General features: G+C 38.7%; 1 protein-coding gene across 2 annotated transcripts in view; it reads left to right on the forward strand.

The window, feature by feature from the left end:
- The first annotated feature begins 8,409 nt into the window (after positions 1-8,409).
- The window catches only part of LOC110320936 (solute carrier family 7 member 13-like), a 24,151-nt gene continuing 14,817 nt past the window's right edge, over positions 8,410-17,743 (forward strand). For both annotated transcript variants that reach the window (XM_021197015.2, XM_029538157.1), the window contains exon 1: positions 8,410-9,167. In XM_021197015.2, coding sequence (XP_021052674.1) covers positions 8,501-9,167 — 667 coding nt within the window. In that variant the 5' untranslated portion in view covers positions 8,410-8,500. The remainder of the gene's footprint in view (positions 9,168-17,743) is intronic.

Here is a 17,743-nt window from a genome sequence, read left to right on the forward strand (position 1 = left end):
CTATTTAGGAAATTCTAGCTGTGCCAATAGTTTGCGATGATTCTTTTTTAAGTTGCCTACCAGTTTCACATCTCAGGTCCCCACTGTTAGGCATCTTGGCTAAGGTCACCTGCATTAACTCCTGGAAGCCTCTCCTATCCTACGTCTCTGGGACTTCCTAGAGATTCTCTCCCTCTCCTACCTTTAGCAGCTAGCTGCAGATTTCTGTTCATTCTATTGGTGTCTCTTCTTATCCCTGATCCTGCCTCCCTTTCTTCTCCTCCTTCCCTCTCACACCCAGTTCTTTGTCTCCCTCTGCCTCCTATAACTAGTTTGTATCCCCTTTTAAGTGTGGTTCAAGCCTCCTTGCTTGGGCCTTTCTTCCTATTTAACTTTTCTGGGTCTGTGGGGTTTATTATATGAATGCTGTACTTTATGGTTAATACTCACTTATCAGTGAGTACATGCTAGGCATGCCCTTTTGTGGCTGGGTTCAAGATACAGAAATCACTTCAAAACCTCTATCCCACCAATTAAACAAAGCCAGATGTGGACAGAAAACAGAGATAAAAGGGGAATTTCAGCAGGAATAAAATTAATGAATTCAAGAAGATTTTGTAATTTTAAGAAAATTAACTAGAAAAAATATTATTAATAAAATAGTGGATATGTCATCTGGGAGGTGTATACTGTACTTCAGTGTACCTTTGAAAAAATTATTATGCTTATCAAATATCTCTAAATAACGTAAGTTAAAATTTCTGTTGGATAGATGGTTATGGTTTTCTTTTTTAAGGATTTTCTTACTGTGTAAAATCTTGTCAATACTATGACACATGTGTTATGATAGAGGTGCAAGATTGTCATGAATATTTATGTTGGGATTTCCTTGCATAGTAAATATTCAAGAGATACAATGCTAAAAAACATTGTCTTTCAAATCTTGGTAGGCTTAGTCTGTACATAAGCAGACAGAACTGTTGTCATGTCTTGCAAAAAAAAAATGCCCCCTCCATTATTTTGGTTGCAACTATAAGGGAAAAATTATCTTTGTGAAAATTTTTCCAGAGATGATAAACTAGAATTGGCATTATATTAAGACTCACATCAGACACTCAATACTTGGAGGTAAACTATACCCTATTTAGTTTGTTCCAAGTAAAGTAGGACCACAGACTTTCCAAGTATCAGAGGTACCTGGTTAGAAAAGATGAGTCTCAGATGGGGAAGCCAAAAGGACTCATTGTAGGGTCCAAAGAGCTCTCAAAAAGATACCTCCAGAGGGGAACTGGACCTCTAACTTCCATGTCTCTAGATCACTGTCAGAAGCCATCTAGGATAGACAAAAATTAACAAGTGATTTTCTAGAGATGTTCCATCATCTTGCAAGGCTGTGATGGAAAAACTAAATTGCAAGGCCTTCAGAAATTTCATCCCAGGATTGACCCTTATTATTGGTATGTCTTTCCTGTTATTATTAAATAGTATAATGATTCCTGGATATTACCCTACCTTATTGGGCAGATTTTCTGTAGAGCAACAAAAATGTACTCTTTTGTTAATTCTATGTAGAAAAATTTATAATTTCATAATTCCTAATAATCATTCTATAGAATTCCTAAATTTATGCAAGAAATTTTGAGCCCTCTTTAGTATAAAAGCTGCAATTGGAATTCTGTAAACCTTCATATGCCTTGGGCTAATTGCACTAGGATAAGAAAGCAGGCTTAAAACAAATTTACAATCAGGGAAAACATGACTTCTAGGCTAGCTGTGAAACTATTATCTGGTAGTTAAAGTCATAAACTGGGAATGGACAATTTATTGTAGATGCAAGAACAGAACATAAAATATTGAGTGGATTTATCTATATAAAACTTCAAAATTAATTACACACAAGGCAAATGATTTGCCTCTTAACAAAACAGTGCTAACTTATGACATGAGAACTATTGTTTTAAAAACATAATAAACATTTGTGGATCTATAAGATAGATAATGTTTAATTAGATTTTGTTTTGTTTTTTTGTTTTTGTTTTTCGAGACAGCGTTTCTCTGTATAGTCCTGGCTGTCCTGGAACTCACTTTGTAGACCAGGCTGGTCTCAAACTCAGAAATCCACCTGCCTCACCTCCCAAGTGCTGGGATTAAAGACGTGCGCCACCACCACCCAGCCATTTAATTAGATATTAATCTTAGTGAAACACACTTAAACATTTTTGCTGTAATTCCTTATTTAATTTATTGACCTGAAAATATGTCTTGAAAACTTTTTGGAAAAAGATACTTGAAATACCATGGAACCATGCATCCTGAGAAAGTATAAGAACTAAGAATGATAGTAGGAAAGGCTCCTCCTTACTCTTTCTCTCAGACATAACGATTTGAGCCTATTTTCAAAGTGAGTGTTTTTTTCTGAGAGTATGACTTTCTCTGACTGATAAGGAGTTAAGTAACTCAGTGCCTTTCACAAGAGTGATGAGAGACATGAGAGAAAACAGCAAAGAGCTAAAGCAATCACTTCTTTACTTAATCACCAGCTATTTGACAGCTGGTGCTTGTCTCCAGAGACCAGTGTCTTCAGGCCTCCCAGTAGAGAAGAGTTAAGTAAGGTAAATATTATTAATAGTAACCAGCACATTTACTCTTGCAAAACCAAGTTTTACACCCAAAAATGCCAATGTTACTATCCATGGGTTCCAGAGAGAGCTGGTGCCTGGCAGACTCCCAGCAGAACTCCCCATTTTTCTTGTAGAATATTATGAGAAACCCTTCCTCTCACTACCATTGAAATCTCCACCTAGCTGCAATAATAAACATTTAGAAACACTTTTACTCAGTAAACAAACAAATGATTTAATACTGTATGCCCACAATGTAAGTTGAATAACAAAAGTAATGTACCTTTAACAGCAACCTCAATTATAATGTCATATTGCAATTAAACATGTTTTGAGAAAAGACTGCTGTTAAAGAGATTCCACACACACAGGACCTTTATGACCTTCCATCAAACCCCTCCACTTACAAATTAATCAGGGAATCCCAGGCAGAAAGGGACTGCAATAGTGAGATTATAGATATTCTACTATAGGAAGGTTCACATATTTCTCAGAGGGAATCATGAGCTTCAAGTTCCCAACCACCCTAATAAACCAACACCAACCAAAAGATTACAACAAAGCTGTATCAGATTATTATGTTACACCATTCAACTGGATTTCCCGGCTTAGATGAAAATGCTAGGGCCTTGTGGAACATTATGGTGCAGGTACACTTTAAATAACATATATTCAACAACATAAAGATTAAAGTATACTCTAAGGACACTAGTAGATTTACTTATGGTTTTCAGGTCCCATCTGTGGCCCTATATTTATACTGGAGAAATATCGTATTCATCAATGTTCTGCACTGTTATTAAAAGGGAACATATTCTGACAGCAGCTCACTGAGAGGTAGAAGATTTTAATAGAAACATTTAGGGTAATGCTGTTTTATCACAGATCCACAATGGAGGTAAAACATCCCTGCCAGAATGAATGAGTGATCTAGATTCACAGAAATCCTAACTGTGCTTTCAGAAAAGGAATTGTGAAAAAGTGAATTTAGATAAGATCAGGTATTGTTCATGGTAAAGAATAAAATCCCACATCTTCTACAGTAGATAAAAGATGACTTCCCTAATCCACCAATGTATATTCCTCCTCTTCAGAATGGAGAGCACTTATGATACAATATTTTACTAATCAATCTGTTCCAGATAGTAAATGAAAGTTCAAGAAATTACAAATGGAACACCTGAAAGTTAAAATATAGCTGTATGTTTCATGGTTTCTAACAACTCTAAACTAGAATAAGAAAGCAGACCAATGAGGAAATGAGAAGTCAAAATTATGGGAAGCATACTTGGAGATAATCTTGATGTCCAACAGAAGATGTAACAGAGGTTCAACCAGGAAAAAAAAAGTTGCTGTAAGAGTTCAGAAACTGGCAAAAAAAAATTACAAACCAAAATAGGTGATGGTAAACTGATGGCCCCTTCATACTTTAGTCATTTCTCATTCTAATAATAATCCATAAAGACTATACATCGTCAAGAAATGAATGTGGTAGATAGTGAAGGGGGAAATTCACAGTTTTAGTAGTTTACAGGACAATATGGTTACAACTTTATTCCTTCCACTTTGGAAAACATGGTATTATGGTTATAGTAAATAGACTCTTCACTGAACTGAGCCTAATATCAACAGTTGGATAAATCTACCAGACCTGTTCACTCTCATTCACTAATTACAATCCACATGAAAGAGACGATTCCCCCAAATCATGGAACTCCTGCAACAATTAAGGATCAAGCTCCTAATAAGAGATAAACCTGAAGAACTAGATAACTTGCCTAGAACTATATACTCTTGTGATCCATTGGACAGCTTTGAAGCCTCCTGAAGAAAACTAACAAAATAGATATATACACAAGTCAAGTAGCAAATTCATTGTTTCATCCGCTCCTTTTCCTTCTTGATATTACTTGTTTTCTTCTCCATCCTTGAAACCAATTTGAAAGCAATGCATAATTATTATTCAAAACTGTATCCTACCATCTCAATATAGTATTAACAATCTTCCCTAGCATCTGAGAGTGTTTATATTTAGTCTAGTTCACAGGATAGTTATTCATTAATAGAAAATTCAACCCACCAACTCTATAAATAGCTTCAATCCTAACCTAGAGATGGAAGGTAAACTTTGTCTTTTTTCCTCCGTGTTCAATCTGCAATTATCCTAGTACCAACCTAATTGTAGCCCAAGACAGCATGACTTTCCACAATAAATACTTCAGAGATTGCTCCTTTCAGAAGATAAATATTGATAACTTTTATATCATCAGACCTACAGGTATGATGGCTACAGAAATGGCTCATCCATCAAAAGAACCTGTCACTCTTGTAGAGGAACCAAGTTCAGTTCCCAGAGCTTACATGAAGACTAATAATTATCTTAATTTAATTCCATGGCATCCAATTCCCTCTTTGGAACTCCATGGGAACTGCATACTCATAGTACATATATATGCAGGTAAATACCTATATACATAAAATGAAAATAAATCTAATTTAAAAACTACAAGTGCATGCAAATGTATGCAGACTAAAAATATAATCCAAGTTCTTAAAGCTTAACAAAGTAATTTAAGTGAGACTCCATTCTCCATATTTTAAAGATTTATTTATTTTTATATGTGTGAATATACACTGTCACTGTCTTTACACACACCAAAAGAGGGCATCAGATCCCATTACAGATGTTTGTGAGCCCCTGTATGGTTGCTGGGAATTGAACTCAGAAGCTCTAGAAGAACAGTCAGTGCTTCTAACTGCTGAGCCATCTCTCCAGCTCCATTCCCCATTTGCCCATCTAGGGATCAATAAACTTCCTCCAACTCCGGAGATGATACTCCAGCTCCAGTTATTCCTCTACCTCAGGAACCAAAACTCAAATAAAGTTCTAGGCAATTTCCTTGTCAAGTTGTGTAACTGCATCTTAGAAATTTTATACCTTGAATACTTCATGTCAGTTACATAGTAAACCCTAAGTAGTTTATAGGAAACTTATGTAGTATTCAGGTTATTCTTAAATTAAAAATACAGAAATTAATCATAGAAATAAAATTCAAATTATTGCCTAAGAAATGTTGTAAATGCTTATCCCTGAGAGAATGAGTCTAACCTTGAGACCACAGATATTTAAAGAGTATTCACCTATAAAGTCCTAACTGAATGGATGCTACTAGATGCCAAAAGAAATTTTATACATTGGAAAAACAAAAACAGGTTTGAAACATAGGACATCTGAAACCTTTGACTGGGGCTATACTATTAGCAACTTAATCTACCTTGGAAAAGTATATATGCACTCACATATTTATAATTAATGCCAACTTTTGTCATAAAACTGAGAAATTTTTCAGCTGTGCAGGATCATCTCTTACCTATGCCCCTTAGCCAACTGGATGAGAACATGCACCTTGATATATTTAATCCCTTAAAAAAATCAATCCTATTTGTTCCTTTAGAAAAATTTTCCATATATAAATTAGTTCTACAATGCATTCTCCCTCTTGTAGGAATGGTACGAATCACCACTACAATTGGTAGGGCTAGGGTGACTTGGCTCCTCTTTCTCTTATGACCAGAGCATTTTCTAAAGACCCTCTGAGAGCCCACAATACTTGGATCAGAATATTGCTTCAAGACCACTGGTGACAAAGAACTTTAAAAATGTGAGGGATTATATCACTTAACTACTAAAAGGGAGATTGTGCCTCTTCCTTGAAGAATAATTAACCAATTAGGATTAGTCAAAAATGTTGGACAAAATCTAACAGGCCATGCCCCAAAATTCAGCAGCTATCTGAGTCATAGGATTCATGGACTATGTTAGTCCTGCCAATCCATGAGCATGGGAGATCAAGAAAAGCAATTCTAACTGCCTAAGAGTTTCACTGCTGAATAATTGTGTTTTGATTGGCAGAAGCCAGAACATCTGGTAACCAATTCACATTACAATGATGCAGATTCTTAAGCTCTTCAGTCATGTATATCAACTGAGAGAATGTAAGTAAGCTGTAATAATGTTTAACTTGTACAAAAATGCACTTGACTGAAGAATTCCAGGAACTAATTTCAGCAGGTCACAATGAGTTACCTTATTGCTGATAGGGACAAGAAAGACAAAAGAAAATAGGAACATGACAGGCCTTTTCCACTAAGTTCATCTTGCTGCCCTTTGCATTACCTTGTAAAAGCCTAGTCATATATTTTACAACCTGAGTTGGCTTCCTGTTTGTTTCTCTCTCTCTCTCTCTCTCTCTCTCTCTCTCTCTCTCTCTCTGTGTGTGTGTGTGTGTGTGTGTAGTAATTGGGATAAGATGTCCTCTTGTTCTTCCAGGGTCTAGTACTTGAAAATTCTTTTTATTCCCATCCAATTACCTCACATGTATTGGCTTTTGCCCAACAAGTAAACAAACTTATCTAGCAGTGTTTTACCTCCAAAAGTACCTTTCCAAACTACAGAAAATACTTCTCCTGATTAGCATCAAGTAACTTGCCATCAGCATATTTGATATTTTTAAAATTATTAACAAGATTGTTTTCTTCTCCTTCCCAAGGTGGATTGAAGGATCCTCACTTGGGCCTTCTCTATTTCTGTAGATTGTATCCTAACTATTCTGTACTTTTGGCTATTATCCACTTACTAGTGATCACATACCATGCATGTCCTTTTGGGTCTGAGTTACCTCACTCAAGATATTTTTGTAGTTTCATCTGCAGAGAGAGGGAGGGACCTGGGTGGGAGAGGGAGGGGGAAGGAAAAGAAGGAGATAATCAGGTATGGGGTAGAAGGCAGGAGAGAAGGCATGAGGGCCAGCAGAATGAATGGAAATATGAAACTGCAGGGGGTGGGAGGTGGAGAGATCCTCTAAAAAGTACCAGAGACCCAGGAGGCAACAGAGTCTCAGTACTCAAAGGGAGGGACCTTAGATTAAATGCCCAACAGTGGGGAGAGGAAACTTGTAGAATCAACCTCTAGTACAAAGACAGGGCATCAAGTGGAGGGATGGGGTTGCCATCCCACAGTCAAAAACTGTGACCCAGAATTGTTCCTGTCTGAAAGAACTACAGGGAAAAATATGGAGAAGAGACTGAGGGAAAGGGGATCCAGTGACTGGCTCAAATTGGGACCCATCTCAAGGGAAGGCTCCAAAGCCTGACACTATTATTGATGCTATGGTGTATTACAGACAGGCGCCTAGCATGGCTGTCCTCTGAGAGGTCCAACAAGCAGCTGACTGAGACAGAGCATATACTTAAAACCAACCACTGGAGTGAAGCTGGGGACCCTAATGGTTGAATTAGGGAAAGGCTGGAAGATGCTGAGGAAGAGAATGGCCCCATAAAAAGACCAAGCAGTCTCAACTAACCTGGACCACCAAGATCTCTCAGGTACTGAGCCACCGAACAGGTAGCATACACTAGCTGGTCCAAGGCTCCCAAACACATATACAGCAGAAGACTGCCTGGTCTGGTCTCAGTGGAAGAAAATGCAACTAACCCTTGAGAGGCTTGAGGTTCCAGGGAGTGGGGATGGCTGTCAAAGGCAAGGGGGACATCCTCTTGAAGACAGGGGCCAGGAGGAATGAGATGAGCTATGAGAAGATGGACCAGGAGAAGGGTAACAACTGGACTGTAAAAAAATAAATAAATAAAAGTAATAAAAAAATTATTAACAAGGAATCTGTTTGGTATGGTTTTATAAAGAAGTCACAATTCCTCAGAATAATTCAGAAGTTAATTTTTATCAAACCCAAGTTAGGTTCAGATTTTAAGAACTTTTATAAAGAACAAATGCTTTAGCAAAGGCAACACCCTGTTTGACAGGGTTTTTCACAAACTGACAGAAAAGCACCATAAAGAAAAACCGTATTTTTCAGTATTTGAAAGAGCAAAAAGGCATAACCATGCAACTCTTGAGAGCACTAGGATTCTTCCATGTAAGCATGATCTTATTTAGTGCCACTCTGGGGACAGGGATTTTTGTGACTCCTAAAGCAGTATTAAAATACTCCTCACTGAACATCCCTGTCTCCTTAAGTATTTGGGCAGGTTGTGGACTGCTGAACATCATGACTGCTCTCTGTAATGCAGAGATAGCAACCACCTACCCTTTCAGTGGAGCATCTTATTATTTTCTCAAAAGAACTCTTGGGTCCTCTGTTGCTTTTCTCAGTCTCTGGATTAAACTTTTTGCTCACTTTCTAGGCATCAGTGCTCAGTGTTTGCTAATAGCTACTACTGTCATCCAGTATTTCTATTCTGGGTGCCCAGCTCCAGAGCTACCAACGAAATGTCTGGCTTTGGCTGTTTTGTGGTCATTTGGAATTCTCAGTACTCGGGGGATAAAAGCAGTGGCTTGGTTTAATACTGTCAGCAGTTTCATGAAGTTGAGTGTTCTTTGTCTCATTTCTCTAACGGGGCTTGTGCTGTTAGTTAATGGCAAAAAAGAGAATGTGTCCAGGTTTGAGAATGCTTTGGACGCTGAACTTCCTAGTGCCTCACAGATTGCAGATGCCATTCTCCAAGTGAACTATTCGTATCTAGGATCATCAGTCCTCATCGTCATAGCAGGTAAATCCATTCTTAAAACAGTCAATAGTGGGTAAATCCATTCATAAAATAAGCACAGAATTTGGGGTAAAGGCTAATATGATTGCCTGATGCTTTACAGTGAAATTCAATCTTCTCTGTAAAGCTGTTATAATTAAAACACCCATGTATATTCGTAGTCATATATGGGTGTTTCTTCAAGTCGTATCTTTTGTATGAAACTTGGGGATGCTGAGAATTTTCAAAAAAGAACTGAAATTATACTATATTCTCAATTTTATTCCATGTAATCTCACCATCTTGAATTTTGTAATTATTTTTAAGGAATGTATTAGTAAACTTATATTTATAAAGCTATCACATGTCTCAGATTTTAATATACTTCAACTCAACTTGGAAACTATTCTCTTCCCAGAAATACTCAATCTCATGCTTGTTGTGGGTCACCATCATTCTTAGTGTATTTACACCAAAAACTAAATTGTGCTTTCTTGTATATATGTAACTAGGAATAATAAAATACCAGATAAATGTTATTCCACCATACATCTTACAGGACTTTATGTTGTTATACACTTAGCTAAACATTTTTAACTGATACTTTTCACTGTTGAGCATTTCAAGTGTCTCTGATATTTTCATGCTAGAGAAAGTGATATAATGAACATTTTTGAAAATTCAACATTGTTCTCTATGGAGCAACACTTCTCATGCTGATGTCACAGTACCAAGAGAATTTGGTAATTATTGCAAACCAATCTGCCTGCAATATCTAAAAGATTTAATGAAAGGAATTCATTACATATTATGTACAGTTTTTATTTCATTTTCTTTTCTTATTGACAGTAGACCCTCTAATCCTGATCACAGTTTCCCCTCCCTGCACTCCTCTCATCTCTTCCCCATCTCTCCTCCTCCCCAAGTCCACTCAACCTACATTTCTTTTCAGAAAAGATCAAGGTTCCAATAGACAACTAAACATACAAAGTGTTTAATATACAGAGTGATTAGTTTCATTGTGGCATATTAATACTTATCTGTCTTAATTCATGCTTTTATATTGTTGTGATAGAACAGCCATGACCAAAAGTGCAAGTTGGGAAGTAAAGAGTATATTTCATCTTACAATTTATAGTCTATCATCCAGGGAAGACAGGGAAGGAGCCTAGAGACACAAACTGATACAGAGACCATGGAAGAATGCTGTTTACTAGTTTTCTCCTCATGGCTTGCTTACCCTGCTTTCTTACATAATCCAAGGCCACCAGCAAAATAGTGGCACAACCCAGAATGATCTGTGCCCTCCCTAATCATTTTGTTATAACAAATCTATTTCTTTTTTTTTTAAATGGGTATTTTCTTTCTTTATATTTCAAATATTAAACCCTTTCTGAGTTTCCTGCCCTGGAAACCCCGTATCCTATACCCATTCCCCTGCTTCTATGAGGGTGTTTCCACACCCAGCCATTCCTGCCTCCCCACCCTTGAATTCCCTTACACTGGGGCATCAAGAGTTCACAGGACCAAGGGCCTATCCTCCCATTGATGTCCAATAAAACCATCCTCTGCTACTTATGCAATTGGAGCTTTGGGTACCTCCATGTATACTCCTTGGATGGTGGTTTAGTTCCTGGGAGCTCTGTGGGGAAGGGGGTCTGGCTGGTTGATATGGTTCTTCCTATGGGGTTGCAAACCACTCCAGGTCCTTTGGTTCTTTCTCTAACTCTTCCCTTGGGGACCACATTGGGGACCCCTTGCTCTGTCCAATGGTTGGCTGTATTTGTCAGGCTCTGGCAGAGCCTCTCAGGAGACAGCTATATCAGGATCCTGTTAGCATGCACTTCTTGACATCCACAATAGTGTCTGTGTTTGATGACTGTATATGGGATGGATTCCCAGGTAGGGCAGTCTCTGCATGGCCTTTCCTTCAGTCTCTGCTATGCACTTTGTCTCCATATTTCATCCCTTGAATATTGTATTCCCCCATCTAAGAAGAACTGAAGCATTCATATTTTGGTCTTCCTTCTTCTTGAGCTTCATGTAGTCTGTGAATTGTATCTTGGGTAATCCAAGCTTTGGGGCTAATATCCACTTATCAGTGAGTGCATACCATGTGTGTTCTTTGTGGTTGGGTTACCTCACTCAGGACGAGATTTTCTAGTTCCGTCCATTTGCCTAAGAATTTCACAAATTCATTGTAGTTAATAACTGATTAGTACTCCATTGCATAAACCACATTTTTTGTATCCATTCCTCTGTTGAAGGACATCTTGGTTGTTTCTAGCTCTTAGCTGTTATAAATAAAGGTACTATGAACATAGTGGATCATGTGTCCTTGTTATATGTGCTATAGCTGGGGCCTCAGGTCATGCTATGTCCAATTTTCTGAAGAACCACCAGACTGATTTCCAGACTGGTTGAACCACTTTGCAATCCTACCAGCAATGGAGGAGTGTTCCTCTTTTTCCACATCCTCACCAGCATGTGCTGTCACCTGAGTTTTTGTTCTTCGCCACTCTGACTGGTACAATCTCAGGGTCATTTTGATTTGCATTTCCCTGATGATTAAGGATGTTGAACATTTTTTAGGTGCTTCTCGACCATTCTGTATTTCTCAGTTGAGAATTCTTTGTTTAGCTCTGTACCCCATTTTTTTTCTTTTGTAGATTTTTTATTAGATATTTATATTTACATTTCAAATGTTATACCTTTTCCTAGTTTCACCTCTGAAAATCCCCTATCCCCTTCCCACCACCCCCTAATCCCCAACCCACCCATTCCCATTTGTGGTCCTGGAATTCCCTTATACTGGGGCATACAAACTTCACAGGAGCTAGGGCCTCTCCTCCCGTTGATGACTGACTAGGCCATCCTCTGCTACATATACAGCTAGAACCACAATTTCTACCATGTGTATTCTTTGATTGGTGGTATAGTTCCAAGGAGCTCTGGGGTTGCTGTTTAGTTCATATTGTTGTTCCTCCTATGGGGCTTCAGACCCCTTCAGCTCCCTGGTACCCCATTTTTAATAGAGTTATTTGGTTCTCTGGAGTCTAACTTCTTGAGTTCTTAGTATATATTAGATATTAGCTCTCTATCAGATATAGGGTTAGTAGAGATATTTTCCCAATCTGTTGGTTGCCATTTCGTCCTATTGACAGTGTCCTTAGCCTTCCAGAAGCTTTTCAATTTCATGAGGTCCCATTTGTCAATTCTTGATCTTAGAGTGTAAGCCATTGGTGGTCTGTTTAGGAAAATTTTCCCTGTGCCCATATCTTCGAGGTTCTTTCCCACTTTCTTATCAGTTAGATTCATCATATCTGCTTTTATGTAGAGGTCCTTGATCTACTTGAGCTTTGTACAAGAAGATAAGAATGGGTCAATTTGTGTTCTTATACATGCTGACAACTAGTTGAACCAGCTTCTTTCATTGAAAATGCTGGGGGTTTTTCCATTGGTTTTAGGTTGTTCATCAAAAATCAAGTGACCAAAGTATGTGGGTTCATTTCTTGGTCTTCAACACATTGATCTACCTGCCTGTCTCTGTACCAGTAACATGAGGTATTTATCACTGTTGCTCTGTAGTACAGTTTGAGGTCAGGGATGGTGATTCCCCTAGAAGTTCTTTTATTATTGAGAATAGGTTTTGTTATCCTGGGTTTCTTGTTATTCCAGGTAAATTTGAGAATTGCTCTTTCTGTCTCTGAGAAGAATTGAATTGGAATTTTAATGGGGATTTCACTGAATCTGTAGATGGCTTTTGGTAAAATGGCCATTTTTACTATGCTAATCCTGCCAATCCGGGAGCATGGGAGCATCTTCTGAGATCTTCTTCAATTTCTTTCTTCAGAAACAAGAATTTCTTGTCATACGAATCTTTCACTTGCTTGGTTAGTGTCACATCAAGAGAATTCATATTATTTGTGATGATTGTATAGGGTTTAATTTCTTTCTCAGTTAATTTATCCTTTGAGTAGAGGAAGGCTACTGATTTATTTGAGTTAATTCTATATCCAGACACCTTGTTGAAGTTGTTTATCAGGTGTAGGAGTTTTCTGGTTGTATTTTTGGTCACCTAAGTCTACTCTTATATCGTCTGCAGTAGGGATATTTTGACATCTTCCTTTCCAATCTGTATCATTTGACCTCCTTTGGTTATGTAATTGCTCTGGCTATACCTTGGAGTACTATATTGAATTGATAGGGGAAGAGTGGACAGTCTTGTTTTGTCCCTGATTTTAGTGGGATTTCTTCAAGTTTCGTTCCATTTAGTTTGATGTTAGCTATTAGCTTTCTGCATATTGCTTTTATTATTTTTATGTATGGGTCTTGACTTCCTGATCTTTATAACACTTTTAGCATGAAGTGAAAGGCTTTTTCAGCATCTAATGAGACGATCATATGTTGTTTTTTTTTTCTTTGAACTGGCTTATATAGTGGATTATGTTGATGGATTTACATTTATTGAACTATCCCTGCACCCCTGGGATGAAATCTTCTTGATTGTAGTGAATGGTCCTTTTTATGTGTTCTTGGATTCGGTTTGCAAGAATTTTACTGAGTAGTTTTGCATCAATATTCATGAGGGAAATTGGTCTGAAGTTCTCTTTCATTGTTGGGTGGTTTCTTTTCTTGTGTGGTTTAGGTATCAGTGTAACTGTGGTTTCATAGAATGTATTTGGTAGTGTTCCTTCTGTTTCTATTGTATGAAGTAGTTTGAGAACTCTTGGTATTAGGTCTTCCATGAAAGTCTGATAGAATTCTGCACTAAAAGCATCTGGGCCTGGGGATATTTTGGTTGGGAGCTGTTTAATTACTGCTTTTATTTCCTTAGGTGTCGTAGGACTAGTTAGATGGTTTATCTGACCCTGATTTAACTTTGTTACCTGGTATCTGTCTAGAAAATCATCCACTTCATCCAGATTTTTTTAGTTTTGTTGAGTATAGACTTTTGTAGTAGGATCTCATGATCTTTTGAATTTCTTCAGTTTCTGTTGTTATGTCTCCCTTTCCATTTCTGATTTTGTTAATGAAGATACTGTCTCTGTTCCCTCTGGTTAGTCTGGCTAAGTGTTTATCTATCAAGTTGATTTTCTCAAAGAACAAGGTCCTGGTTTTCTTGATTCTTTGTATAGTTCTCTTTGTATTTGGTTGATTTCAGCCTTGAGTTTGATTATTTCCTGCTATCTACTCCACATGGGTGTATTTGCTTCTTTTTGTTCTAGAACTTTCATATATGCTGATAATCTGCTAGTGTATTCTCTCTTCAATTTCTTCATAGAGGCACACCGTGCTATGAGTTTTCCTCTTAGCACTGCTTTCATTGTGTCCCAAAAGGTTGGGTATGTTGTGCCTTCATTTTTATTAAATTGTAAAAAGTCCTTAATTCTTTCTTTATTTCTTCCTTGATCAAGTTATCATTGAGTAGAGTTGTTCAGCTTCCATGTGTCTGTGGATTTTCTGTTGTTTCTGTTCTTGTTGAAGACCAGCCGTAGTCTGTGGTGATATGATGGGATATATGGATTATTTCAATCTTCTTGTATTGGTTGAGGCTTGTTTTGTGTTCAATTACATGGTCAATTTTTGAGAAGGTACCATGCCATGCTGAGAGGAATGTATATTATATTTGTTTTAGAGTGAAATGTTCTGTAGATATCTGTTAGTTTCACTGTGTCTCTGTTTAGATTCTGATTCCATGATCAATCCATTGCTGAGAGTGGGGTGGTAAAGTCTCCTACTATTATTGTGTGGAGTTCAATGTGTGCTTTCAGCTTCAGGAATGTTTCTTTGACAAATGTGGGTACCCTTGCATTTGGAGCATAGATGTTCAGAACTGAGAGTTACTCTTGGTGGATTTTTCCTTTGATGGCTATGGAGTATCCTTACCCATGACTTTTGATAACTTTGGTTGAAAGTCTATTTTATTGAATACTAGAATTGTTACTCCATCTTGTTTCTTGGGGGACCATTTGCCTGGATAATTTTTTTCCAGGCTTTTACTTTGAGGTAGTTTCTGTCTTTGTGTGTTTCTTGTATGTCACAAAATGCTGTATCCTATTTATTTATTTATTTACTTACTTACTTACCTACTTATCCAGGCTAGTACTCTGTTTTTTTATCAGGGAAGTGAGTCCGTTGATGTTAAGAGATATTAAGGAATTGTGATTGTTGCTTTCTGTTATTTTTGTTGTTAGAGGTGGAATTATGTTTGTGTGGCTATCTTCTTTTAGGTTTGTTGAAAGGTTACATTCTTGCTTTTTCTAGGGTATAGTTTCCCTCGTTATATTCAAGCTTTCCATCTATTATCCTTTGTAGGGCTGGGTGTGTGGAAAGATATTGTGTAAATTTGGTTTTCTCATGGAATATCTTGGATTCTCCATCTATGGTAATTAAGAGTTTTGTTGGATATAGTAGACTGGACTGGCCTTTGTGTCTCTTAGGGTCTGTATGACATCTGCCCAAGATCTTCTGACTTTTAGAGTCTCTATTGAAAAATTTTGTTTGACTGTTGTGTCAGTGTCTTTTATGGTATCTTCTACTCCTGAGATTCTCTCTTCTATCTCTTGTATTCTGTTGGTGATGCTTGTATCTATGACTCCTGATCTCTTTTCTAGGTTTTTTAACTCCAGGGCTGTCTCCCTTTGCTATTTCTTTAATGTTTCTATTTCAATATTCAGATTCTGGATCTTTTTGTTCAATTCCTTCACATGTTTGGTTGGTTTTCCTGAATTTCTTTAAAGGATTTATGTATTTCCTCTTTAAGGGTTTCTAACTGTTTACCTGTGCACTCCTGTATTTCTTTAATGGATTTATTTATATCCTTCTTAATGTTCTCTATCATCATCATGAAATGTGATTTTAAAGCAGAATCTTGCTTTTCTTGTGTGTTGGTGTATCCAGGGTTTGCTTGTGGGAAAACTGGGTTCTGATGTTGCCAAGTAGCCTTGTTTTCTGTTGCTTAGGTTCTTGCCCTTGCCTCTTGCCATCTGGTTATCTCTGGTGTTAGCTGGTATTGCTGTCTCTGACTGGCTTATCTCTCCTGTGAACCTGTAAGCTTTTGATCTTAGGTATGTCAGAATTCCTAAGAGACCAGCTATCTCTGGGCAGTATTTGAGTATGAAGAGCAGTGGCTCAGGGTCAGCTATAGGGTGCAAAGGGAAACCAGAAGGTTTTTGTCCCTGGCTGATCCAGGGTTCCTGTGTCCTGTGGGTTCTAGCTGGGTCCCACTTGGGTCGGGTATTGGAACAGTGGTGGTGGTCTTACCTATGATCTTAGGTGTGTCAGCACTCCTAGGAGACCAGCTCTCTCCTGGCAGGATTTGGGTGTGGAGAACTATGGTACAGAGCTAGCTTCAGGTTGCAGATGGAAACTGGAAGGGTCTTATCCAAGGTTGCTCTGGTTTTCCTGTGTCCTGTGAGCTCTGGATGGGTCCCACTTGGACCATGTATTGGAGAAGTAGTGGTGGACTTCATTTGACCTTAGGTGTGTCCCATTTTTCCTCTCTTATTAAAAATAAATTATTTTGGCAGAAGTGACACAGCTTCTGGGACAGACTCACTGCCTGAGCTGGTAAGGGAGCCATCTTTGCTCCGGGTTGCTCAGGCTCCCTTCTGCAACAGTGAGAGTGCGGACTGCAGAAGTGACACAGCTTCCAGGACAGACCCCATTTTGGGCTCCAGACATCAGGACACCTTCCCTGCCAGAGGAGAGGTGTCCACCCGGGAGGGCTCTCACTGCCTGAGCTGGTAAGGGAGCCATCCTTGCTCCAGGTTGCCCACACTCCAGTCTGCTCTCCAGTGAGAGTGGGAACTGCAGAAGCAACACAGCTTCTGGGACAGGCAGAAGCAATACAGATTCTGGGATAAACCCCATTTCAGGCTCCAGGCATCTGGGCACCTTTCCCGCCAGAGGAAAGGTGGCCACACAGGAGGGTTCTGTCTGCCAGAGCAGGAGAGAGCCATATTGTGTCCAGGGTCCCTTGGAGACTAGTCTGTGCAGGTGAGTGTGCAAACTGCAGAAGCGACACATCTTCTGGGACAGGCCCTGTTTCGGGCCTACATCTTCAGCCAGGAGGCAGGTCTGAATGCCAGACCTCTGGGCACCTTCTCTGCAAGAGGAGAGCTTGCCTGTGGAGAGTACTATGACCACTGAGACTCAGGAGAGACCTGGACTCCCAGGACTGCTGACAGAGGCTAACAGAATCACAGGAGGAACAAGCTCTAACCAGAGACAACTATTAACAACTAACGCCAGAGATTGCCAGATGGCGAAAGGGTTACTAACAGAAAACAAGATGACTGACCATCATCAGAACCCAGCACTCCCACCTCAGCAAGTCCTGGATACCCCAACATACCTGAAAAGCAAGACTCGGATTAAAAATCATACCTCATGATGCTGGTAGAGGACATTAAGAAGGGCAATAATAGTCGGGTATGGTGGTGCATGCCTTTAATTCCAGCAATCTGGAGTCAGGGGCAGGCAGATTTCTGAGTTCCAGGCCAGCCTGGTCTACAAAGTGAGTTCCAGGATAGCCAGGGCTATACAGAGAAACCCTGTCTCGAAAAATAATCAAGAGAGAGAGAGAGAGAGAGAGA

Source organism: Mus pahari, chromosome 4 (assembly GCF_900095145.1).
Source record: "Mus pahari chromosome 4, PAHARI_EIJ_v1.1, whole genome shotgun sequence".
Classification (NCBI taxonomy): domain Eukaryota; kingdom Metazoa; phylum Chordata; class Mammalia; order Rodentia; family Muridae; genus Mus; species Mus pahari.